Source organism: Capsella rubella, unplaced genomic scaffold, assembly GCF_000375325.1.
Source record: "Capsella rubella cultivar Monte Gargano unplaced genomic scaffold, Caprub1_0 scaffold_8, whole genome shotgun sequence".
Classification (NCBI taxonomy): Eukaryota; Viridiplantae; Streptophyta; class Magnoliopsida; order Brassicales; family Brassicaceae; genus Capsella; species Capsella rubella.
The window spans coordinates 4,129,742-4,155,516 of record NW_006238916.1 but is presented as its reverse complement, the minus strand read 5'-3'; the positions used below and the strand labels follow the sequence as shown (position 1 = coordinate 4,155,516).

Here is a 25,775-nt window from a genome sequence, read left to right as displayed (position 1 = left end):
GATCAGTTCATTTTGAATTACAATATGAACGGCTTGACAAAGACTTTGACTGAGCTGCATGGAATGCTCAAAACTGCTGAACCAAACATCAGGAAGGACACTTCAAATGTCCTAATGGTGCAAGGGACCAAAAAGTTTAAGAAACATTTTAAGAACAAAGGAAAGGGTAAGATAACCGGGATTGAGAATCCTGGTAAATCTGATCCGTCTCCTAAGTTTAAGGCTGGTCCTTCTGGTGGTGACAAATGCCATTATTGTAATGGCTCTAGGCATTGGAAGAGAAACTGCGCGAAATAATTGGAAGATCTGAAGAAGAAGAAGACTTTTAAGACTTCTTCTCCAGGTATCTATGTTATAGAAGTAAATGTTGCTACTTCTAGTTCTACTTCTTGGGTATTGGATACCGGCTGTGGCGCTCATATATGTGTTAATATGCAGGGCCTAAGCAACAGTAGAGCTTTGGAGAAAGGACAAGTGGACCTACGAGTGGGGAATGGAGCAAGAGTTGCTGCATTGGCTGTAGGAACATTTAATTTGTCTTTACCTTCTGGCATGGTTTTAGAACTTAAGAATTGCTACTATGTAACTGCTATAAGCAGGAATATCATTTCTATTTCTTGTTTGGATTTGGAAGGATTTCATTTTTCGATTAAAGACAAGTGTTGTTCATTTGATCGTGGTGATATTTTTTATGGTAGCGGTCCATTAGAGAATGGGCTTTATGTTCTGAACCAAAGTGTGCCTATCTATAACATTGATACTAAAAGGTTCAAGTCTAACGACTCGAATCCTACTTTTCTTTGGCATTGTCGTTTGGGCCATATAAATGAGAAACGCATTCAAAAGCTTCATAGTGATGGACTTTTGAAATCATTTGATTATGAATCATATGAAAAATGTGAATCTTGTTTATTAGGTAAAATGACTAAGGCTCCTTTTACTGGACATAGTGAAAGAGCTAGTGACTTATTGGGCCTTGTACATACAGATGTATGTGGAGCAATGAGCTTAGGTGCTAGAGGAAACTATCAGTACTTCATTACATTTACTGATGACTTCAGTAGATATGGTTATGTTTATCTAATGAAACATAAATCTGAGTCCTTTGAAAAGTTCAAAGAATTTCAGAATAAAGTACAAAATCAACTTGGCAAAACAATTAAAGCTCTTCAATCAGATCGTGGAGGAGAATATTTGAGCCAAGTTTTTAGTGATCATCTTAGAGAATGTGGAATTTTATCACAACTCACTCCTCCAGGAACACCTCAATGGAATGGTGTGTCTGACGGACTTTATTAGATATGGTTCGGTCAATGATGAGTCACACAGATCTTTATTACAAGAAGACTAGTGGGAGCGCAGTTGCATTTCTGATATTGTATGTAGATGACATACTACTTATTGGAAATGACATCCCTTTGCTTAAGTCTGTTAAAACTTGGCTAGGGAGTTGCTTTTCAATGAAAGACATGGGAGAAGCCGCCTATATTCTTGGAATAAGGATCTATGGAGATAGACCAAACAGGATAATTGGACTAAGTCAAGATACTTATATAGATAAGGTCTTGCACAGATTCAATATGCACAATTCTAAGAAAGGCTTTATACCAATGTCTCATGGCATAACTCTTTGCAAGACTCAGTGTCCTTCAACACATGATGAGCGAGAGCGCATGAGTAGAATCCCATATGCTTCCGCTATAGGTTCTATCATGTATGCCATGCTCTGTACTCGTCCAGATGTGGCATGTGCCTTAAGCATGATGAGTAGATACCAATCTGATCCAGGTGAAAGTCACTGGACAGCAGTCAAGAATATCCTCAAGTATTTGAGAAAAACTAAGGATAAGTTCTTGGTCTATGGAGGAAGTGATGAGCTTGTTGTGAGTGGTTACTTTGATGCCAGCTTTCAGACAGACAAAGATGATTTTCGATCTCAATCTGGATTTATCTTTTGTCTGAATGGAGGAGCGGTGAGTTAGAAAAGCTCCAAACAGAGCACCGTGGCAGACTCTACAACTGAAGCTGAATATATTGCTGCTTTTGAAGCAGCAAAAGCAGGTGTTTGGATTAGGAAGTTCATTATTTAACTTGGTGCGGTTCCTAGCATTTCTGGCCCGGTGGATCTTTATTGTGATAACAATGGAGCTATCGCTCAGGCAAAGGAACCTAGATCTCACCAGAAGTCCAAACACAATCTAAGACGATATCATCTAATCTGTGATATAGTTGATAGAGGAGATGTGAAGATTAGCAGAGTCTGCACAGATGCAAATGTTGCAGATCCTTTACCCAAGGCTCTTCCACGACCTAAGCATGAAAGTCATACTACTGCAGTAGGCATTATATATCTTAAGATGTGATCTTGATTCTAGTGGGAGAATTTTATTTTTCTGATATGATGTTTATGTTTACTTATATTTGATTTATTTTCAAATTAATGAAATTTGTTTCAGTATTATTTGGTTATTGAGTAATTAAATAATTGTCCCAAAATAATTTATTTCATTTTATAGGTCATCAAGTACGTAACTTGATCATGAAACCCTATAAGTGAATGATGATATAAATTATTAAGGTCCCAAGTCAGGGTTATTAAATGGGACATTAATAGCCGTAAGTGACTAGTATGTGAGGTGACTTGATGACTAAGTTTCGTGGAGTCATTGATATGTAGTATCAAAGTCAATCACATTAATATGTGTTGGAGAACACAATATTAGACTGACCCGCAATGAGAACTCTACAGGAATGTTATATGAGTGTCATAAGAGTTTCTCATTACAACTATAGAGTATAGTCCTTTGACCTGACCCTAATATATACAAAAAGGTTTGTCACGTTCTTGAGCTGATCTCTTGACGGCACTAGCATCCCGTCTGATCTAGTATGTGTGCGTGTGGATACAAGTAGAGGCACGACATTAGGAGTGCTTTACAATCTCGGTCTGTTCTAGTTCATCGTTTCCGTTGCAAACTACCGAGGTAAACTCATAAACTGATGACATAGATTTAGTTTAATATTTACATGAATCCTGGCAATTGAATTTTTAATTTGTTTTATAAATCGTTATAAACCGGTACAAATTCCTTCAGAAAGTATGGGTTTGGAGGATAACACTTGATTATGTAGTTTGTTAATGTTTTAAATCTATGTTTGACATTTATAAGAGCTCTCTTATGGTTTTTACATCTTCTATATATTTTGTTTCCAACGTGGCATTATTGTTTGTTGGATTTATTAATAACAGAATACGTCTTTATATATAGACATAAAAGTGACCATTAAAGATAACTCCTACTTATGGAATAATGTTTATGGTTTAGCTATGAAAGTAGTCAATGCAGTAGTACATAGAAGGAATCATGTTGCAAAATGATGTGTGAGCGCCATGACTCTTATTGATTACTAGATTAGCCAAGACACTTATGAAAGACCAAACGAATAAATATAACATATTATGCCGGCCTTATGATTCCCAAATAAAACCATTAAGTCTAACGACCAAGTGGGAGAATGTAAGAAAATTATTTATTCTTACCCATGTATGTGGTCATATAGTTAATTGGTCTCTTATTTGGGATTGTTATATTTTGATAAAATTTTGGTAACCAATAAAATTGGTTATTAAGGAGTGAATTCCTAAATAAATTTAAAAAACAATAAGAGGACAAGTGTTTATAGGAGAGACAAGTGTTAAGTTGCATGTCATGTTTTGGTTCATAAATTGACAAGTGTTAAAACACATGTCACTCTTATGTTAAGAGAACCATGCAACAGAACACTTGTCCTCACACTTGTCACCATTGCCTTAATCTCTACTTTGATGGATGGTTGAGATTAAATTGGAAGGCAAAACCCTAATGAGGAATGAGGTCCTCTCCCCACCTATAAATAGATGACTTGCTCCATCAAAAATCATCGTGAACAAAAACAACACTTAAAGGAAAGGGTTTATAGGAGAGGGGAGAGAAACTTTATTTTCCACTTAAAAGATTTAAGAGTTTCTTTTCAAGACTACAAGCCATTAATCAAGAAAGCTTCAAATGAAAACTAAAGAAGGCTTCAAGGAACCATTAAAGAAAGCATCATTTCTACAATGAGTGGAGGTATTACTTTAACCCTCTTTATGTTTCTATTATCTGATTAATATAGATGTTTAAGATCTTAGGGTTCATGTTAAAGTATATTTAACAAATCAATCTAGGTCATTCGAGTTCTTTGTTATCTGAGTCGGTAAATTTTTAAAAATCTTTGCTTTGGTTTTTCAATTGAATATCCTAAAGGAGAATAGATTTGGGGGACAACAAGATCCTCGGCTAGTATAAATTGACTCTTACGTGTTTTTCAATCTTTCTTATTGGTATCTGCGAAACAGTTTTTTGTCGGAATCAGCAGCGGAAGAAGAGTGAATTGCTCATCCTTGTCTTGCCATGGTATGTATACACTATTTACATCTATATGTTTCTACTTTGTTGGTTCAGTTTGATGGGTTTGATCGTTCTTTGTACATTCGATCATTCTTTGCTTATATCGTACCTGGAAAGTGAAGATGTTTTTGCACTGCGAACATGTTATCCACTTTTTAATTCCAGCATCGTGATGACAAAACTAGATTTGGCCATGTTTGTTGTAGTATTGATTACTGTGTAAACTTGTTTGAAGGCCATGTATATTCGTGTGAAGCGCATGTAAACCACTTACTTTATCCAGTGTAATCCAACAGAGACTGCTTTGGATGTTAAGCAAAAATTGTTTGCCCTCATTGAGCAACCAGTTAGCAATCAGCTTCTGGTTTTAATGCCTACTGAACCAAAGTAGGCATTGGTGTTGTTGGTCGGCTAGAGAAAGGTGTGGTTGATTCTGAGGTTCTTCCATGTTTGATCTGTTTCTTTGCTGTGTGATGCCAACTCTTTAATGTTGTTGCTACTCTCTCGTTGAACACTGTTGGTTTCATCTTTGAACCCACCTTCACCAAAGATTTAGAAATTGCAAAGTTAGGATTTTTATGTGTCATCTTTGGAAAAAAATCAGATTTTGAAATTGAAAGTTGGAATCTTTATGTATGTTGTGAGTGTGTTTTACCTGATTGACTAGAGCGTAAAGAGGAAGAGTAACATAGCTGCAAAGTATCTGGACAATAAGTCTGCAATATCAAGAAAAAGCTTGGGACTTTGTTAGTTTGGGACAATAAGGTATGATTACTCAGTTTCTTTCTATGATTTGGTTTTGAAAGCTTATGTTTTTACTTACCTGATTGAGATTCTGATGATTACATCTACACTGCTTTCATAGAAACAGTTCTTTAGACCGAATTCATACTGAAGAGATAGCAAATAGTTTTTTCGATGAAATGATGAATGAGTTGGTATATTACTTGTTAAGTTGGTGGAGAATGCAGCCTTGCTTGCTTACCGTACTCCAGACAAAGAAAGCGAGTTGAAACGCGTTCTGAAAATGGCAGAAATGTATGGTTATGTTGAGTCATTTTTTCGCGTTGTGTTGTAGGGGGAAAATCAGAAAGTAAGATTGGTGCTTACCGTGAAGAGAACCAAGTGAATGAGGAAGAGAATGAAACGTGAGCGACCGAACCAGAAGAAATGATCACTGGGCTGAACAAGCGTTGTGCCTTTTACTACGTCGCCTTTCTCTTGGATTCGTAGTCCTAGTTTTGTTATTATCACTTGAAGTTTTGTCCCAACGATAAGAATCACCTGCAAGTTTGTTTATACATTCATTTTTGTTACTACTTTGTGGAAACCAAAACAAAACAAATAAGTTTCTTTTAAAGGTTTTGTATGTTCCTTACGACAAAAGGAATGAAAGGTAACCAGAGGTAAGAATTCAATCCTGTTGATAAGAGAAGCAGAGCAAAATATATTAGTTTTGGGTTGATGAACACATAAACAAGATTTCAATGCAGCAACGTTTTGAAAATGTATTTACAAATCAATTTTATGTTTATTTTTAATCTTTTCAATTTAAATATTTTTTTATAATTAATTTTTTTTAATATATTTTACATTATTAAATTATTAAAATTTTAAGATTTTAAAGGTTCAACCAATAATCAACTCTATAACTTTGATTCTTAATTTAACCTCTTACATTATTATAATAATTAAAATTTTCTAAACTACATCCTCCCACTGATCCCTTTAAAGATGCTCTAAGAATAGTGTCGGGTCCTTGTGTCAAAATTTGTAATATATATTACTGGTAAATGGTAAACAAATTGAAGAACAAGTTGGACCCTTAAACTTTAAATAAAAAAATTAGTATCTAGATATAACTGTATTTATATCCACCACTTAGTTATAACAAAAATAAAATTACATCTAAATATTACATTTTATTTGAAGTTTTAAATGTTCTTTTATTCGAGAGAGTTGAGAGAAACGTTAGAGAGATGTGAGAGAAAATGCTCCCAGGCTCAGAGTTCGATACTTTTTCAAAATCAGATCTAGATCTAAAATTTCAGAATTTTGTTTGAAGATCCAGCAAATGTTTTTTTCTAGTGTTTTCACCATTTTCATGGAAGAAAGGTTTTCTTAAAGATTGCTTGAAGAAACATGAGATTCTTTTTGGCGAGGATTTCAACTTCTTGTTCCGATTTTCAATCTACTCGTTTTCCACTATTTTTAATGGTGAGTTCTTTCTCTCCTTATTTTGTCCAGTCATGGAGATGGTGGAGCCGCATCCGACATCGTCAAGTTACGTCACCACCATCCAAAATGGACGTTTGTCAGACCTTTGTTGCTGTAGCTGTTTCGTGGGATTCAGCAGAAAACTTTTCTTGGTGGACCTCTGTTACAACGTCGGCTTCGTATAATCTTGCTAGCCAACCACACCTCATGGCCTCACAACCTAACCACATATTATATGGCTGCACTAGTTTCCTCTTTTAAAGAGAGTTTCTTTAAACATTCTTCCTTTAGGGAAAGGGGAATCATGTACGTGTTCTGCTTAGTTTTGTTGGTGTTATGTTGTTCACTAATATTCTCTTTTTACGTGAGAAAGTGGACACTGAAATGCCAAATCAACAACTCGTTTTTTATGTTACCAAGAATAATTAAAATTTCAGTATTTTCCCTTGTAAAAAGGAGTATCTTTTCTTACATATTAGTGTTGTTTCACGAGAGATTCAATTTGTTAGGGGTGGTTCTCCCCTCACTCTTCTCTCGAGCAAATCTCGAGTCTCAAAAGCTAAGGGATCGAGAAAATTTGGTTTTGTCCCCCGTAATGGGGTAGTTCCGGTGATCAGTCACCAAATTTTAAGGCATGATATCGATTTGGTGGGGCCTTCTAACCCCCACGGAATCAACCCATGAGGATTTTAGCTTGGAACTGTCAAGGGGCGAGAGCAAAACTTACTAAACACCGACTAGAGGAGATGTGCCGTATGTTTTCTCTAGGTTTTCTTTTTCTGTCAGAGACAAAAAAATGATCTTTTGTATCTTCAAGAACTTCAAACTACTTTACGGTTTGATTGCCTAAAAACGATTGATCCGTCGGGTACAAGTGGAGGTCTTGCACTTATGTATTCTAGTGACTATCCGGTGCAATTTTTGTATCTTAGTGATCGTTTAATAGATATTAAAACTATTATTGATGGAAACCGTGTTTTTGTTACTTTTGTTTATGGTGATCCGGTTGTTCAAAACCGAGAAGAAGTTTGGGAATGCCTTACCCGGATAGGGATTAATCGCTCCGAACATTGGTTCATGATTGGAGATTTTAACGAGATTACTGGAAATCATGAAAAGAAAGGGGGGGGGAAAAGAGATCGGAATCCTCTTTTCTTCCCTTTCGAGCTATGATAGAAAATTGTGGTATGCTTGAATTCCCATTTACAGGGAACTCCCTTTACTGGGCAGGACGTCGCAAGTGTGGCTTAATTCGTTCTCGTCTTGACAGGGCCCTGGGAAATGAGGAATGGCACCATATCTTTTCCACACAACTGTGGAGTATCTTTAAATGTGGGAATCAGACCACAGACACATGTTAGCTTCTGTTCGAAATAAACCCCAGAGACTGGTCAAACGTTTTATGTTCGACAAGAGGTGGATCGGTAAACCTGGTCTAAGAGAAGCAATTAAAGCCGGATGGCTGGCCCCCAGACGGGGCCGAGGTGGTTTTATTCCCGAAAGATTAAGAACTGTCGGGTGTCTATGTCGAATTGGAGAAATCTAACATTACCAATTCCGAAAAGCTTATTCTAAGTCTCCAATCTCAGATTGATGCAGCTCAAGACAATCCAGAGATATCCTCTGAAGATTTGTTAGAACTAAAATGGAAACTTTGTGATGCCTACAGAGAGGAAGAGCTGTATTGGCAGACAAGAAGTCGCGAAACCTGGCTAAAGCATGGTGATAAGAATACCAAATTCTTCCATGCTACCACTAAACAACGACGGGCTAAGAATAGGATTATTGGCCTCCTAGACCAGGATAACAAATGGATAGATAATGAAGATGAGATTGAGGCCTTAGTGGTCTCATATTTTAGCAACTTATTTACAGTATCCAACCCTCAGGATTTGGAATCGGTTCTCCGGAACGTTCCATTGAAGATCACTGAGGAAATAAACCAGCAACTTACCAAAGACATCTCTCCTGACGAGGTTAAACGTGCCATTTTTCTCTCAATCCAGAAAAGACTCCCCCAATGGATTGACGGTGTTGTTTCATCAACGATTCTGGGATATAGTTGGCAATGACCTTGTCAAACTAGCCCAAGCTTTCCATTCCACGGGTACTTTTGATGAATCCCTGAATGAGACAAATATTTGCCTTATCCCAAAAACTGATAGACCTTGCTCGATGACGGAATTCAGGCCAATAAGCTTATGTAACGTTAGTTATAAGGTACTATCGAAGATCCTCAGTCTTCGTCTGAAAAGATTTCTTGCGAATCTGATTTCTGAGACTCAGTCCGCATTCGTGTCCGGACGCCTTATTACGGATAATATCTTGATTGCTCAGGAAAACTTCCATGCTCTCCGCACAAATTCAAATTGTCGGAAGAATTTTATGGCCATTAAAACAGATATGAGTAAGGCATATGATAGAGTGGAATGGCCTTTCCTCCGTGCTCTGATGCTGAAAATGGGTTTCGCCCCCAAATTTGTTGAGATGATAATGTTTTGCATTTCCTCTGTGTCGTACCAAGTCTTAATTAATGGTACTCCGAGAGGACATATAAAACCGTCCCGGGGTATCCGGCAGGGGGACCCAATTTCCCCTTTTCTTTTTATCCTTTGCACTGAAGCCCTTGTGGCTCAACTTAATGAGGCGGAATGGCAAGGAAAAATCCAAGGTCTGCAAATAGCTAGGGCTAGCCCTGCAACTTCTCACCTAGTATTTGCGGATGATAGCCTTTTCTTTTGTAGAGCGACCCCTGAGCAAGGGGAGGAAGTTCTCAATGTTATTCGTCGCTATGGCGAGGCTTCAGGACAACAACTTATTGAAGTAAAATCCTCGGTGATGTTTGGACACGAGGTGGCAACAGAAGTCCGTAGCAATATCAAGACTATCCTAAAAATCCAACTGAAGGTGGTATGGGCACTTATCTAGGCTTACCAGAGAAGATTCACGGATCAAAAACCCAAGTTTTTTCCTTTGTTCGCGATCGAATCCAAAGACGTATTAGTACATGGTCCGTAAAATTCCTTTCCAAAGGGGGGAAAGAAGATCTTATTAAGGCGGTAGCTGAAGCTCTTCCGACATATGTTATGTCGTGTTTCCTACTTCCCAAGGCTATCCTTACTAAGTTAAGTAGTGCCATTGCTAACTTCTGGTGGAAAACCAGGACGGAGAGTAATGGTATTCATTGGAAAGCCTGGGATAAATTATGTACCCAACTTTTTAAAGGAGGGCTTGGGTTTCGAACTTTGGGTGAATTTAATCAGGCGCTCCTTGCCAAACAATTTTGGAGACTCCTTCGCTTCCCAAATTCACTGTTAAGTAGAGTTTTGAGGGGTAGATACTATAGATATAGCGACCCTCTACAAATAGTTAAGGCCAACCGTCCCTCCTATGGATGGAGGAGTATTTTTTCTGCCAAGCCTCTAATTGTTTCAGGTCTTCGCAGAACTATTGGTTCGGGAATGCTTACTCGGGTATGCATTGACACGTGGCTTCCCACTATCCCACCTCGACCTGCTAAAAGTGTTCTCGCTTTTCAGGATCCACATCTGTAATTAATGATTTACTGGATAGGGATACTCAGGAATGGAAACTTGACCAATTGAATGCTTTAGTGGACCTACCGGATATCCCTCTTATTCTGGGTATTCGCCCTAGTCGGACATACCTGAGTGATGGGTATAGCTACGTTCATACAAAATCTGGAAATTATACTGTGAAGTCAGGGTATTGAGCCGCGAGAATTCTTTCCCGCCTTCCTTGTGACCTCCCTTTTCAGGGACCGGATGTTTCGGCACTCCAGGCACAAGTATGGAAAAACTAAAACCCAAGAAAGCTGAAGCATTTCATGTGGCAATGTCTCTCGGGTTGCTTACCAACCTGTCAAAGACTTTTTCTCGACATATTGGTAGGGAGAAAGATTGTCTCCGTTGTGGTCATGAAGAGGAAACGATTAATCATCTCCTCTTTGAGTGTCCTCCGGCTAGACAAGTCTGGGTTCTATCCTCTATACCTTCTTTAGGGACGGTGTTCCCTCGTCAATCTCTATGTTACAATTTTGACTTTCTCTTTTGGAGAGGTAAAGAATTGAAGATAGATGAAACCAATATCCATAACTTTCCTTGGATTTTGTGGTATATCTGTAAAGCCCGTAATAGGTTTATGTTTGAGAATATTAGGGAGTCACCTGAAGAGACCCTTTTGCTAGCTACACATGAAGCAGAAGTGTGGCGGCGAGCTATGGAAATAAATGTTATGCCAGACCTTCCGACACTTCTTTTGGTCGTCCAGATGCCCCTATCCTCTCCACTTTTGGAATGTCAATGTGATGCCTCCTGGCTTGATTCTGATCCCTTTAGTGGCCTTGGGTGGATCCTATTGGATGATCGAGGAAATTCCTCGTGAGGCCACTCTTGGATTGGTCTCAAGAGTGTTAGGAGATCCCATTCACCCCTTCATGCCGAATGGGACTCCCTTCTTTGGGCTATGGAGTGTATGCTAGAGCTTCGTCAGAACAATGCTTGCTTTGCCACAGATTGTTCGGATATCCTTACTATGCTAATCGTGCCATCGGATTGGCCCACATTTGCAGCCGAGTATGCTTCTTTTAGTGATCTAAAGATCTCATTCTCGAACTTCAAGATCCGTCGTATTTCTAGGAAGGAAAACGGGCACTCAGACTACCTTGCGAAGAAAGCAAAAAACCGTATTATACAATTCTCCTATACAAGCACATCGATACCATTGTGGCTCTCCCTAGAAGAGAGTTTGTTCACGATAAACTTGTAGTTTAGTTATTGAAATGACAAAAAAAAATTTAATAATAATAATAAAATAAAATGTTCTTTTATTCTTTTCCGCAAACAGCCCTACGAATAATCTAAAAGGCTCTCGAAGTAGTAATCGTGGACACAGCTTAAACCCTAAGAACCCTTTCGTTGAATAAACAAACCAAAACAAAACGCCTTGAGAGAAACCACACAAAGCTGAAACAATCAAAGATCTCAAGATCCAGATCTCAATCACAACAGATCCACACAAAGCTATGAGGAGAGTCACCGGACTTGCTGCGCGAACGATCTCATCCTCCGTTGGAATCCATCCACGACTCGCTCAATCCATGGCGATTACAACGATTTCGTCTTCCTCCGAACCAATCACTCGAAGATTCGGCGGTCTTCCGGAAATTTCAACTCCTTCTTTCGCCGGCGGAGTCGCTGGGATTGTCTTCTTCTCTGCCGCCGCTGCTTCGTCTCTTGGTCAGGAAGTTCACGCTAAGGAAATGGCTCAGAAATTTAATCCTAAAGAAGTTGTTCTGTATCAGTACGAAGCTTGCCCTTTCTGTAACAAGGTTAAAGGTATATATTTCAACTTTTATGGATCTGATCAGATTTTGAAACATTGATATGATTCAATCATTGATTCTTGCTTTTCCATGCTTAGAGGCTGAACTTACGGAGAGAAATGCTTAGCTTTAGTGGAGAGTGGTGGTTTTGAATTCAAATTGGTTCTTGTTGTTTGTGATTTATAGTGGAGAGTGGTTGTTTTGAATTCAAATTGGTTCTTGTTGTTTGTGATTTAGTAAGATAGAGATGATGATTAACATAATGTTTATCTTGTGTAGCTTTCTTGGATTTTAACAAGATTCCATACAAGATTGTTGAAGTGAATCCAATCAGTAAGAAAGAAATCAAATGGTCTGAGTATAAGAAGGTGCCTATTCTTACTGTAGATGGTGAACAAATGGTTGATTCTTCAGGTTTGTGTCACTAACTTCTATTCTTCTTTCCTAATTCGTTGTTTCATTAGTTTAATTGAGTAATCTTTTGGTTGTTTGGTGCAGCAATAATCGATAGCTTGTTCCAGAAGATGCACCCGGAGATTTCGAAGTCTGAAGATGATGAAGAGACTAAGTGGCGCAAGTAATGATCTTTTTTATAGTTTAGTGACTGATACTGATTCTAGTTGGGGATATGTGACATTACTGACATGAGGCTGATTATGTAACTTATGTGTTATAGGTGGGTGGACAATCACCTTGTGCATCTTTTGTCACCAAACATATACAGGAATACTTCAGAGGCTCTTGAATCCTTTGATTACATCACCACACATGGTATGTGATCTTCTTTATTTTCCTTTTTTGTATGTTCATTTGGTATTTATATCCTTTCGAAAGATATGTATGGGTTAGTAGTTTACCAGATGAGTTATTGGGATACGAGTTTTGGGAATACGTATTCGTCACTATACATCTACAGCAAACTGTACTTCTTGTCCAAGTTGTAATGTTGTACCCTGTGCAGGAAATTTCAGTTTCACCGAAAGATTAGTGGCAAAGTATGCAGGAGCAACCGCGATGTACTTTGTGTCAAAGAAACTGAAGAAGAAATATAACATTACTGATGAACGTGCGGCTCTGTATGATGCTGCTGAGACATGGGTCGATGCCTTGAAAGAGCGTCCATACCTCGGTATGTAAAACCTCCAATATAATACTGAATCTAGTCTCCACTTTCTTGATTGGTCCATGATTGTAGTTTATAATAAGCAGGTGGGTCAAAACCGAACTTGGCTGATCTTGCAGTATTTGGTGTTCTGAGGCCAATAAGATACCTTCGATCTGGTAAGGATATGGTGGACAACACACGCATTGGCGAATGGTATTCTCGAATGGAGAACACGGTCGGTGAGCCTTCTAGGATCGAAGAATGAAGGATCGTTACTCTTTATCTCTAGTGAAAATATGAATTGCATAACGTACCGCTGAATTTCACAGCGTTACAATATTTTAGGACTAGAGAAGGAAGAAAAAGAAACTAAAGGAAATAATCTCTTCTCGTTAATGGGGGATTTTGAATATACTGTGACATGCTTTGTTTGGTCACTGTTGCTATGGTAAAACAAAAGTGGTTTCTTTGATTTTTTTTTTTTTCATATTTCATTGATTGCTTGTTTCTTTTTCGTTTTACTATTGATTGCATTTTTTATACAAGAACAATAAACTCATCTGTTCTGACTGGTAATATATCAATATGGTCGAACAATAATGTAGTGTTGGAATGAGTTTAGTTTTCCAACACTTTTCCAATATGTACATTGTGATTCTTACATACAAGTATGACCCAGTTATGGCATTAATCTTCTTTTTAAACTTTTACATATTTGTTTTTTGGAATTAAATTTCATGTGGAGAGGGATGTTTAACCTTCATTTTGATTTGGTTTTTTTTCTGTTCTTTTATTTGGAGTAATTTATAGGGTTTTGTGCAAATTATCCATTCAAATCGTCCATTTTTGCGGTTTTGGTTAGGAATTATGTTTTTTTCTTTTTTTTTTTTCAAATATATCGTAGTTTGTAAAGAAACATAGGTAAAACAAAAGTTTTTAAGTTCTTTTTTTTAAAAAAAATTAAAGTTCTTACGAGTATCTAGTTTTAGTTTTGAGTATTTTAGTTTGGACTGAATCATTTTTATCTGGATTATATTACTCCGTAGCTAAAAAAAAGTATGATTACATATACATAGTCCATATGTATGATATACAAAAATAACAATCGAGCAATGAGTTTGACGTCTCTAAACTTACACCATCGTTTTGACTTTTGAAATTGAATGACAAACACTAGCATTAAGCAAAATAATCGGTACAATTAGACGGACTAGCATGCATTTAGTAAATTTTTGCTATTTATCAAAGAGCATAAAACAAAACTCATCACTATATAAATTGTTGTTTCAACATTCAATTTCTTACGGTGTCTACTCATTTTTCTTCCATTTTCAAAAATACAAAAAAATATAAAAAATAAAAAATAGAAATAAAAAAATCTATTCATGTAGTTAATCATTCTTTTCTTTACTCTAATTCCGTCGTTAGTTTCAAATATATTCACATTAATTCTGTAATGTCACGTTTGGTGTACATATTCTACTTGTTAGTACTGGTTGAAGGTAGCAGAAAGACATTTACATTAGATCAAAATACTGAAACTAACGCAACAGAAGCCAAAGTAGAAGGTGCATAATACTACTAATATTGTGAATAACTTTTTATCGTTTCATTCATGTTCTCTGTTAAGAATTAAATTGAATTTTTATTTTCAAAAATAACATAAACAAACTCATTTGATTTTATACAAGCATATAGAACTTTTTTGTTTAGGTGAAATATGAAAACTATCGGCATGTATTTAAAAATTTTCAATTTTTTTTTGTGAATTTGGTTTTTGTTATATTGGTCATTCCATATTAGAAATTATTGGTAAAACAAACATGGTTTCATATTATTTATTTATTTTACTTTATAAACCTAAGTTTATATAACGCTAGTAATAAGTTAAATTATTATTACTATTTTAAATTTTGTTGTCATTTAAATTGTAAAATATATCATAATTATTTATGAAAGGTACAATAAAACTACCGCCGGGTATTACTTTTTCTGGTGTCATAACATTTGGAGACTCAATAGTGGATAGTGGAAACAACAACAATCTCCGTACAAGATTAAAATGTAACTTTCCTCCTTACGGTAAAGATTTTCCAGGCAAAATTGCTACTGGATGATTTTCTGATGGAAGAGTTCCATCTGATATTGTGGGTTAGTATCATCTTATTTTTATTTTAGAATTAACAAAGTGAATGAAAAGAAACAAATATATCTTTAAATTTATGGCGATTTATGTTTTTATTTAAAAAATAATGTATTGCAGCAGAAAGACTAGGAATAGCAAAGACAATACCAGCATACTTAAATCCAAAGCTGAAAAATGAAGATCTTCTTAAAGGTGTAAATTTTGCTTCAGGTGGTTCTGGTTACGACCCGTTAACAGCTAAACTAGTGGTAATATAGTTTAACTCGTCCTAAATAATTTGCGTAATCTTCTAATATTATTATATTAATTAACTTATTTTTCTTACAAACATTTCAGAGAGTGATATCTTTATCAGATCAACTAAAATATTTTCAAGAGTATAAAGAAAAAATCAAAGTAACAGTTGGCGAAGAGAAAGCTAATTTTATGGTGAAAAACAGTCTTTACCTTGTGGTAGCTAGCAGTAATGATATTGCTCATACATATATGGCACGCTCCCTCAAATATAATAGAACTTCATATGCTGACTATTTGGCTGATTTATCTTCTAAATTTGTCAGGGTAAGCAATTCTCTTGGTATCAATGCTTTTTCTTTTTTGTTCTCAATCAAATTAGAAACTTTTTTAATGTTTGTTTTAAGTAGGATATATATAAACATGGAGCTCGAAGAATCGGAGTGTTTAGTGCAGTACCAGTTGGATGTGTACCAGCAGCTAGAACAATTCATGGAAGATTGAAGCGAAAATGTTCAAAAAAACTAAACGAAGTAGCTCTTCACTTTAACACAAAGATATCTCCGAAGTTGGATGCTTTAGGAAAAGAGTTACCCGATAGTAAAATTGTGTTTATTGACGTATATGATACTCTTAATGACATGATAGAAAACCCTAAAAACTATGGTACGTATGAATACATATCATTTTTCTCACAAATTATTGTTAACTATATATATTTGTTATGTTGCTTGTGTAAGATTTAAAATGTGAATTAATTATAAAAACCTAAAAGACAATAGGCTATAATTTTAGGAATTTTAAGTTTTTAGATGCTTAAATGGTCCAAAACCTATGCTATTTGTAAATGAATCTATAACATTAACTGAAATCAGTAAGTAATACTTACATAGTATTCAAATATAGTATTTTTAGAAGAAATTTTTAAATATTTAAGTATTGAGACTAATATAATAACCATGATACTAATATCACACATGCATATAGTAAAAGATATTTTATGCTTATAATCTATTCAATTATGGATTTTTATATGGATCCAATTTTGATGGATCCGTGTTTTTACTATTTGGATCCGGATTCACAAACCTCTTTTATTTTAGAGCATACTAGATTGAATCAAAATATTTTGGCCATTGAGAAATAGTAACAAAACTCTACTAGTTACTAAAATTATTTCTTCTTTTTTATAGGATTTGAAGTATCAACTAGAGGATGTTGTGGAACAGGACTACTAGAAGTATTATTTTTGTGCAACAAAATCAATCCTTTTACATGCAAAAATTCATCTTCTTATATATTTTGGGATAGTTACCATCCAACAGAAAAAGCTTACCAAATTATCGTTGATAAGTTGTTAGGAAAATACATTATGCAACTAGTATGATTCTAGGTATGTTTATATTATAGTAATTGCTTTAATTTTCACTATGTAAAAACAGAAGAAAACAAAATAAATAATTTCATGTTATAAGTTGTTATTTTTATATTTGTAGTTCAAATAAACTATGGTCTGAGCCAATCGCCATAACTAAAAACTCTTTGACATCAGCTGCAGCTGAACCAATTCCTCGTAATGTTCTGGTCTATGAGTTTTGCAAGTCGAGCTGAAGATACGAGGGTTTCTCCATGGCGTATTTTGTTTCGCTCACACTATATGTATGTGATGAATGGTGCCTTGAAAAGTATACCTAAAATTGATTAGTTGTGTTCGATTGTAGTTGGGGCTATTGGGCAAGTTGATCAGCTTATCCCAATTTGGAAAGAATCCATTTACAAGAAGCCTACAAACAAGTAAAAGCAGAAATTTTACTGAATAACCTAAAAATAATTGCGAGATTCATCTTCATCCGTACCTCCAAAAAATATGCAATATGTACTTTGACATAAGTTCCAATTTTAAGTTATTCATAAAATTTCTTTACAATTTTGTTTAACTAAATAAATTATTCAAAAAATCCAAATAGTTGTTTCAAAACTACAAAATAATACTTATTTGTAAAATCCAAAAAACAAATAGTTTATGATCGAATAAAAAAGAAACACCAGAAAAAGTTATGGTCTCATAGTAATTTTTGAAAGGTCTCACCTATGAAGAGGAATTGGCACCTAAACCGTTGAGGAAACATATTACAATTTAATGATTTATATACATACGTCCACGAAAAAAAGAAAACGAACGAGAACAAGAAAAATAAGAAAAAGGAATCCACAAAAGATTGAACTTGTGGACAACAAAGTCAATGACATATCGTTTGAGACACCTTGGCTTTTGCTTTTCTTCAATCAAGAAAGAAAGAACCCAATCATGTATTTTTTGTTTTTTTGCTTCCACAGTATTTGGTTAGGTTGTTTCTATATTATTAAAAACATACTTATTAGTTGTTTGAAAAGCAAATTTGGTTGTTTAGAGTTGTAATATCAAATGTCAAAATCCATAAACTTTCATATACAAAATCGTTAATCTTCATGTTGACAGAAAAATCTCAAGTCCCACACATTTATTGAAAAAAACGTACTTATTAGTTGTTTGAATATGTTTAAAAGCAAAACTTGGTTGTTTAGAGTTGTAATATCATTTGTCAAGATCCATCAACTTTTACAAAAATTTGTTAATTTTCACGTAGATGCAACTATCTTATGTACCATACATAAATAGATTATTGCTCTAGTCAAGTTAACTTTCATTTTCTCTCGACCAAAAAAAAGTTAACTTTTATTTTCTAAGATTTAATAATTTAGATTATTTTTTTTTATTTTTCTGAATAAAATATAAAATTAATTCGAAAAAACTTTTTTACAACTAGTGAAACATTTTTTTACACGATTTCATAATTAAAAAAAAAAAAAATTTACAACTAGTGAAGCATTTCCTTAAACAATTTCATTATTATTATTTTTTTAAAACAGAAAATTATAAGCTTTTTTATTTTTTAAAAAAAGAAAATGATAAGCTTATTTGTTCGATTTGTGCATGTCATCTTTGCATAGGACTTAGGAGTCATGCTAATTTTTTCTTTGTATCGTTCAATTTTATCTTATGTCCCCGAAAGGGACTAGTCAATTTATTTTCTTATGTTTTGGTATGTCATTTTCATGAATTTATTAGCTTCAACTCTACTCCACCGCAACCAAATCGTGTCTACTTATGTTGTTGTTTAGAGCTTCAATATCAAACTCGTTAAAAATTCGTTAATATCTTTACTTAAACCAATAAAATTCTCTTACGACACATATTATTGTCCTACTGAACTTTTTTTCCTTTGTTTTGTTCTGTCATTTTCAGGAATCTAAATTATTAAATCTTAGAATCTACTCCACCACAACCAAAACGAGTCTTGTCTACATGACCTAATTTGCTTAACAACCTTATCATCTCACTAACAACTCCATCTCCCAAAAATTTAAATTCCTTAAACTATGCCTATAAAATCCTGTCCATGTTTCATCACATAAGCCACCCAACAAATTCTCTAAATACATTCCTTTTCACTCAAGAAAGATTTTGATAATTCCGAGTTCGAAAATTCCAAAATGAATGCACATTTTTTCAATGTCCTTCTCATTGTCATCTTAGTGGTTTCTTTTGACGTCCAAGCACTTAGTCCTCACTACTACGACCATTCATGTCCACAAGCTGACCACATTGTCACCAATGCAGTCAAGAAGGCCATGTCAAACGACAAAACAGTCCCAGCCGCGCTCTTAAGGATGCATTTCCACGACTGCTTCGTCAGAGTACTAACTACTTTACACACAACATTCTCTTGCCATCTTTCAATGTCATATGTGTTTATACTCTTAATAACTTGAATATATATGTTTGATCTTTAAAGGGATGTGATGGGTCAGTTCTATTAGACTCAAAGGGTAAGAACAAAGCAGAGAAAGATGGACCTCCTAACATCTCACTCCATGCGTTTTATGTGATTGACAATGCAAAAAAGGCATTAGAAGAGCAATGCCCCGGTATTGTCTCTTGCGCCGACATTCTTTCACTCGCTGCAAGAGATGCGGTCGCTCTCGTGAGTGATCTCTCTATCTCATATTCCAAATACTACCTCTTCTTTGATGATTTGATGATTGATCCACTCAAAACATTCATTGTGGGTGTTGTTATAGTCAGGAGGGCCGACATGGGCTGTGCCTAAAGGGAGAAAAGATGGAAGAATATCAAAGGCAATAGAAACAAGACAACTACCAGCTCCTACTTTCAACATCTCTCAACTACGTCAAAACTTTGGCCAAAGAGGCCTCTCTATGCATGATCTTGTTGTTCTCTCTGGTATTCTACATTTCTCCCCTTAACCTAAAATACATATACAAAGCTATATTGAAAAATCTTGTTAGTATCCTTAGAGATGTGACATAAATATATGAAACAAAAATTTCTTAAACTAAGTGGATATGTACACAATCTAGAAACTAGGTGGATTTTTACAGTTTCGATGATCTTACTTATTTATGTGAAGTAATATAAATTGTGAATGTTGAATGAAATGACAGGGGGACATACACTAGGATTTGCCCACTGCTCATCGTTCCAGAATAGGCTCCACAACTTCAACACCCAAAAGGAGGTTGACCCAACACTAAACCCGTCGTTTGCAGCCAGCTTGGAGGGAGTGTGCCCAGCCCATAACACGGTGAAGAACGCTGGATCGACCTTGGATGGAACCGTGTCATCATTCGACAATATCTACTACAGGATGCTTATGCAAGGCAAGTCACTGTTCTCATCTGACGAAGCGCTTCTCGCAGTGCCCTCTACTAAGAAACTTGTGGCCAAGTACGCAAGTTCCAACGAAGAGTTCGAGAGGGCTTTTGTAAAATCCATGATCAAGATGAGTAGTATCAGTGGGAATGGTAATGAGGTCAGACTTAACTGCAGAAGGGTTCGCTAGAATCTCAATCTACGCTTCCATCAGCAAGTTACTACATTCATGTCTCTCTTTCTCTTGTCACATTGATTACTTGTAATGAGCCTTTCTAAAGATTAAGGCAGAGGTTCTTGTATCCTAATTATCTATCATTCTCTCGTGTGTGCTTGTATAGGCATTTATTTACAATAATCTTATCTTGTTCCTGTTTTCCCAATTTGTTCTTATTACTCTCAAGTCGCTACCTAATTAAATGATTGAAAAATTAACATAAGCCAATACTCTCTTGTGGGAACAAACTTCCATATGTTTGGTAGTTAAGTATTGAATTTAAACATTCATAGCATAACATTCAACCCAATGTCTTAGCTGAACCAACACAGAGAAGATAATGGATATATAGTCAAAGACAGAAGATACGACAGGGAGGGAGACACAATGAGTCGAGGACGATACAGCACCCGGTTCTTCATTTCTATTCATTCAAATGCCCACTGATTCTCACGACGAACCTCTTCTTCTTCCTCTGGCGTGAAGTCGTTCTTAATGTTGAAAGTCTTGCGGATTTCTTCTGGGGTTTTACCTTTAATCATATCAGCTACTGTCTGGCAGGTCAAGTCCAACAGTCCCTTGATATTCAGGTAGTTAGCAGCCTAAATTGAGTTAGAAAGAAACCATTAGATTCAAGCTTTCTCTTTAGATGCTTCAAGAATTCAGAATAAAAATGGAACTTAATGGTTCAAGTAAATCAAACATATTGGGTGCCCACAAAGAAAACAATGACAACGATCCCTATGAAACTCAACATCATTCATCGTTTATAAGACTAAACAGAACATGCCATGTTAGCAGGTGTCTGAAATTTTTCAGAACAACGATGGAACTTTATGGTTCAAGCCAAATTCAATATCATCCAATGTTTAAGACAGAACAAAACACGCGAGCTTGAATCACTCATATCTTAAGAGTTGTTGGTCACTAACTCATATATACTAAACTGTGTGCACACAAACAGAACACAGAGTTGCCATATTTGACATTAAGCTCATATTAGTCATTGAGTGGTCTTCTAGCAAAACCCTTTGAAACTTTCTCTCTCACAGACCATAGAGATAACCAGACAAGATACTGAAAACAGAACTAAGATCTCAAAAACGTTACAGATCTGAAAACTTGAAAATCTCGGACAAAACCTATTTTTGTGTCTTGTTCGAACCATGAAACAAAACCTCAAATCCAAAAAACAGAGATTCCAAAACCCTAACAAAACCATAACTTAAGAAATCGAAAACCCAAACAACTTCGTCTCCCACGAAACCCTAAAATCAGAAACTGAAATTTCAAAACCTAAACGTTATCTCTCCCAAAAAATACTAAAATTAGATCTACCCCAGATCTCGAAACCCTAGAAATGATAAAACCAAATCAAGTAAAAACAAAATTATCATATATTAATCCAAGACAAACCAGGATGAGATCGAAGAGAGTGCCCTGGTCAACTTTGATAAACTCAGAATCCCAAGTCTTGAGATCCTCATCACTAGAACCAGACGCAGCAGCCGTAGTAGTAGTAGACGCAGCAGAAACAGCGGTTTCGGATTTAGCAGCAGCTTCGACATGTTTTTTACAGTACTCAATCACCTTAGAAAGGATCTTGCTGGTTACATTAGGAAGAGGGATACCATTATCAGCGCAGTCATCTTCAATCATATGCTTTATGGTCTGTGACTCTAGAGCAACAGCTTCGTCAATTTCGAAGTTTTCTCCATCGGAGCTCTTCAGAGTGATCTTTCTCACCGTCGACATTGGTTTTTGGATTTTAGAGATGCGACGTTTGAGAGTGAGAGAGAAGGAGGAGATTTGCGGAGACGAGAGAGGGATATTACTGTGAAGATGGGAAAAATATTACGGAAATAAATGTTTGTAAAGCGGTTCACTGATTTAAGCGGTTTGATTGGTAAGACAAATTGAACTAAACCGTAATAAACCGGTGAGAAAACGGCTTTTTCATAGCTGCACAATTACAATAATTTAAAGAAAATATTTGAATTTACTCTTGTTCATTCCGTCTTAATTAGTTAATCAAAATACAATAATATGCCATATTACTTTTTATTAAAAAACTAAATCAGAATTAAAATTAAAAATAAAAAAAATTATGGAAACAAATTTTGTAGAATTTTTATTAAGTAAATATATCTCGGTTTGAGTTTATAAAATAGTGGTTAAGGTTTATATTTTGTAATTAAGAAAAATTATATTTTGTTTTGGGTTAACAAATTAGTGGTTAGGGTTTAATTTTTGTAATTAAACGAAATTATATTTCGGTTTGGGTTGACAAAATAGTGATTAGATTTTAGATTTTTTAATTAGAAAAAATTATATTTCGTTGGACTGATAAAATAATGGTTAGGGTTAAGATTCGTAATTAAACAAAATTATATTTTGGATTGCGTTTATAAAAGAGTAGTTAATATTTGTTTTATTTTCGATTTATTTTTAAAATATAAATGACATGGCATATTGTTTTATTTTGATTGGCTAATGAATAGGGGAGGGTGAACAAAAGTGGTTCACGCTTAGACCATCTCCAATGGCTTTTGCTATTTTTGCCTCTATAATACAGGAACTCTATAATATATGTGACTTTTGCTCCAATGGTTTCCTCTACTTTTTCCTCTATAATAGAATATTCCAAATAAATTCTTTTAAAATTTTAATATTAACACTATATATTTATAAAAGTTGAAAATTAACCCATTTACTTTAACTTTTATAAAATTTTAATAAAATAGTTACTTTTATTTAAATTAAACATTTATTATTAAAACATCATATTATATATTTTTTATTTAAAAGTACATCGCATTATATAAAAAAACAATAAGATACTAAATTCTATTATATTATTATATATAATAAGGTAAAATAAAATCTCTTTTTTCCTTCAATAAAAATAAAATCTATTATTATATATATTTATAAGATAACTTTTGCAAATGGTAGTCTCAAATTTTAGAATATATATTTATATTAAAACTTCTAAAATATTTTTTATTATTAGTTATTAAATATATTTATTTTATTTATTTTGTTTATAAAAAAAATAAGTTTAGGATTAAAAGGACTACTTTGCAATAAAATAGTTCACCTCTATTTATAGAGGAAAAAATAGAGTTCCCCTATATATAGAGATAAAAATAGTAATCTCTATAATAGAGGTGGATATAGAGGTGGGTTGGAGCAAAATTTGCTATAAGATAGAATTAGAGGAAGAAATAGAGGTGGGTTGGAGATACTCTTAGGGGTGAACCTAAGTATTGCTCGAATTTAAAATATTAAACTATCCACAGTGCTATAACATACATGCACTTTCTAGTTATTTAAATTTTGAGTTTAATGATTTGTACGTGTTAAATGCTTGACAATATTAATCCTACTGTCAAATAATTGATATATCATAGTTTTTACGGGTTTTTGACCATGATATAAGTTTTATTTATAGAGTTTTTATAATGTTTTCGAGTCTTTTCAGGTTTATGTACGTTTGGACTTATTTGGAGACTTTGGAGCACATTGGAGCATTTGGAGAAGATGGACTGAAGAAACGCACTCGAAAAGCATACTTGGTGTGAGTGTCGAGCGACACTACCTCTGGTGTCGATTGACACCAATATCTGACGGCAATTGAATTTTGCATCTTTTGGCAGTTATGAAGATGAGAGATTTACTTAGATAAAGCACATTTTAGGTGAAATGACCTGAACTTACTAAATCGTTTTTTATAACTTAGTTGTTTTGGATATTTTTAATTACTAATGTGACATTTTTACACGTTAAAGGAAAAAAATAATTACAAAAAATATCATCGCCACGTAAGATAAAATAGCGCGCATCTCCAATAACTCAGCCATAACTTACGTTACGACTGAGTTATGTTACGTTACGGCTGAGTTCTGGAAAACGGCTGAGTTTCGGGTCAACGGCTGACTTACGCTCTTAACTCAGCCAACAATTACGGCTGACTTATAAAAATCTGGTTAAGTTATGAGAAAACGGCTAACTTACGCGCATAACTCAGCCGCAGTTACGGCTGGGTTATATTCCGATGGTTGAGTTTATCAGAAATTTGGCTGAGTTATGTCTTCGACACGGCTGACTTAACTTTTTCCGGTTGGCTGAGTTATCGACAACGGTTGAGTTATCAAATGTCGTTACGGCTGACTTATGTTTCGGAGACATAACTCAGTCGTTATTGGCTGACTTAACGGAAAACTCAACCATGTTACGGCTGACTTATTGACGAATTATTAATTACTAATATAGTATGCGGTTATGGTTGACTTATTTAACGTTACGACTGACTTATTGACGTCACGACTGCATTTGGCAGCTTAAAAAATATTTTAATAATTACTTAAATATTATTCATGTTGTTGCTGATTTAAGTTGTGTTTGATGACTGATTTATTTTAGCTGAGTTACATATTCGTTTGGTGGCTGACTTGCGACTTCAAATGCATAATTCCACGTCATCATTCCATGTCATTATAAACGAGGGAAATACGAAAGGTCGCCCTCTTCAAACCCTGGTTTTTCTTTCTTTCTTTTCTTACATTGTTGTTTTTCACCTGAGTTCTTCTTCATTTTCGTTGATGAATCATCCTGTTCCAATAATTGTTGTGGTTGGTACAGTAAAACCTCTATAAATTAATACTCTATAAATTAATAAACACTATAAATTAATAAATTTTGCTAGTCACAAGTTGGGCCAGTGTAAAAATTGACAAATTTCGATAAAATAATAAGATAATAATTATTTTGACATCCCATGTAAAATATAGTCCCAATAATATCATAAATTAATAATCACTCTATATATACATTGTAAAACATGGCTTAAAGATCTGAATGATTCGTCTTATTCACACGTCCAAACCAATACAATATATAGAGAAGAAGCGTATCTACAAGATCTCCCAATCAACGTGATAGTTACGCTAAGAATATACGATCGTATCTTTAAAATACAGAAAGAAAGATATACGATACTATACAAGATATGGAAACAAATATGTAAGAGGAATATCCTCTTAACACCCCCTCAAGTTGGAGCATATGGATTGTAGATGCCCAGTGCTTTAGTAAAGATATCGGCTAACTGTTCCGACATGTCAACCTTTCGTGTAACAATAAGCTTGTCTTGGAGAGCGTCACGAACAATATGACAATCTTTCTCAATATGTTTGGTCCGCTCAAGAAAAACTGGATTGGCAGCGATGTATAACGCAGCTTGATTGTCATAGTGTAACTCCATGGGACGAGGGTGAGAGACACCCAAATCAATAAGAACATCACGTAACCATTGCAATTCACCAACCGTAAGCGAAATTGCACGATACTCAGACTCCGCTGAGGA

General features: G+C 35.0%; 5 protein-coding genes and 1 pseudogene across 5 annotated transcripts; 4 read left to right on the top strand and 2 right to left on the bottom strand.

Moving 5' to 3' along the window:
* Positions 1–4,804: 4,804 nt before the first annotated feature.
* LOC111828965 (MLO-like protein 6) lies at positions 4,805–5,905 on the bottom strand (the record flags this gene model as incomplete). Its single annotated transcript, XM_023777564.1, has 6 exons — positions 4,805–4,969; positions 5,086–5,146; positions 5,254–5,321; positions 5,416–5,451; positions 5,541–5,714; positions 5,810–5,905. Coding segments are annotated over 6 exons (600 nt in total), but the record flags the coding sequence as incomplete, so codon positions are not given.
* Positions 5,906–7,327: 1,422 nt separating this feature from the next.
* LOC111830536 lies at positions 7,328–13,741 on the top strand (annotated as a pseudogene).
* LOC17876025 (prostaglandin E synthase 2) lies at positions 11,607–13,583 on the top strand. Its single transcript, XM_006280769.2, has 6 exons — positions 11,607–12,004; positions 12,271–12,405; positions 12,490–12,568; positions 12,668–12,762; positions 12,953–13,120; positions 13,201–13,583. The coding sequence occupies exons 1-6, from the start codon at positions 11,692–11,694 to the stop codon at positions 13,359–13,361; spliced, it is 951 nt and encodes a 316-aa protein (XP_006280831.1). The 5' UTR covers positions 11,607–11,691; the 3' UTR covers positions 13,362–13,583.
* An 811-nt stretch (positions 13,742–14,552) lies between the features above and the next one.
* On the top strand, positions 14,553–16,863 carry LOC17876695 (GDSL esterase/lipase At5g42170). The gene is given in 6 exon segments (XM_023777709.1): positions 14,553–14,665; positions 15,051–15,247; positions 15,360–15,490; positions 15,579–15,803; positions 15,887–16,142; positions 16,670–16,863. Coding segments are annotated over 6 exon segments (1,116 nt in total).
* Positions 16,864–18,920: 2,057 nt separating this feature from the next.
* On the top strand, positions 18,921–20,573 carry LOC17876691 (peroxidase 64). The gene is made up of 4 exons (XM_006282169.2): positions 18,921–19,214; positions 19,313–19,501; positions 19,599–19,761; positions 19,983–20,573. The coding sequence occupies exons 1-4, from the start codon at positions 19,011–19,013 to the stop codon at positions 20,378–20,380; spliced, it is 954 nt and encodes a 317-aa protein (XP_006282231.1). The 5' UTR covers positions 18,921–19,010; the 3' UTR covers positions 20,381–20,573.
* A 72-nt stretch (positions 20,574–20,645) lies between these two features.
* Positions 20,646–22,240, bottom strand: LOC17875014 (SKP1-like protein 1B). The gene is made up of 2 exons (XM_023782023.1): positions 21,824–22,240; positions 20,646–21,009 (listed from the first exon to the last, which is right to left on the bottom strand). The coding sequence occupies exons 1-2, from the start codon at positions 22,160–22,162 to the stop codon at positions 20,836–20,838; spliced, it is 513 nt and encodes a 170-aa protein (XP_023637791.1). The 5' UTR covers positions 22,163–22,240; the 3' UTR covers positions 20,646–20,835.
* Between the last annotated feature and the right edge of the window lie 3,535 nt (positions 22,241–25,775).

Excerpts from the sequence above, each read along its gene's own strand:
- LOC17875014 (XM_023782023.1), bottom strand. The coding sequence starts at position 22,162 with ATGTCGACGGTGAGAAAGATCACTCTGAAGAGCTCCGATGGAGAAAAC. Across the intron at positions 21,010-21,823 it reads CTCTCTTCGATCTCATCCTG|GCTGCTAACTACCTGAATAT; the intron begins GTTTGTCTTGGA and ends AACTCAATTTAG.
- LOC17876691 (XM_006282169.2), top strand. The coding sequence starts at position 19,011 with ATGAATGCACATTTTTTCAATGTCCTTCTCATTGTCATCTTAGTGGTT. Across the intron at positions 19,502-19,598 it reads CAAGAGATGCGGTCGCTCTC|TCAGGAGGGCCGACATGGGC; the intron begins GTGAGTGATCTC and ends GTGTTGTTATAG. Across the intron at positions 19,762-19,982 it reads TGATCTTGTTGTTCTCTCTG|GGGGACATACACTAGGATTT; the intron begins GTATTCTACATT and ends ATGAAATGACAG.
- LOC17876025 (XM_006280769.2), top strand. The coding sequence starts at position 11,692 with ATGAGGAGAGTCACCGGACTTGCTGCGCGAACGATCTCATCCTCCGTT. Across the intron at positions 12,005-12,270 it reads TTTCTGTAACAAGGTTAAAG|CTTTCTTGGATTTTAACAAG; the intron begins GTATATATTTCA and ends TATCTTGTGTAG. Across the intron at positions 12,763-12,952 it reads TGATTACATCACCACACATG|GAAATTTCAGTTTCACCGAA; the intron begins GTATGTGATCTT and ends TACCCTGTGCAG.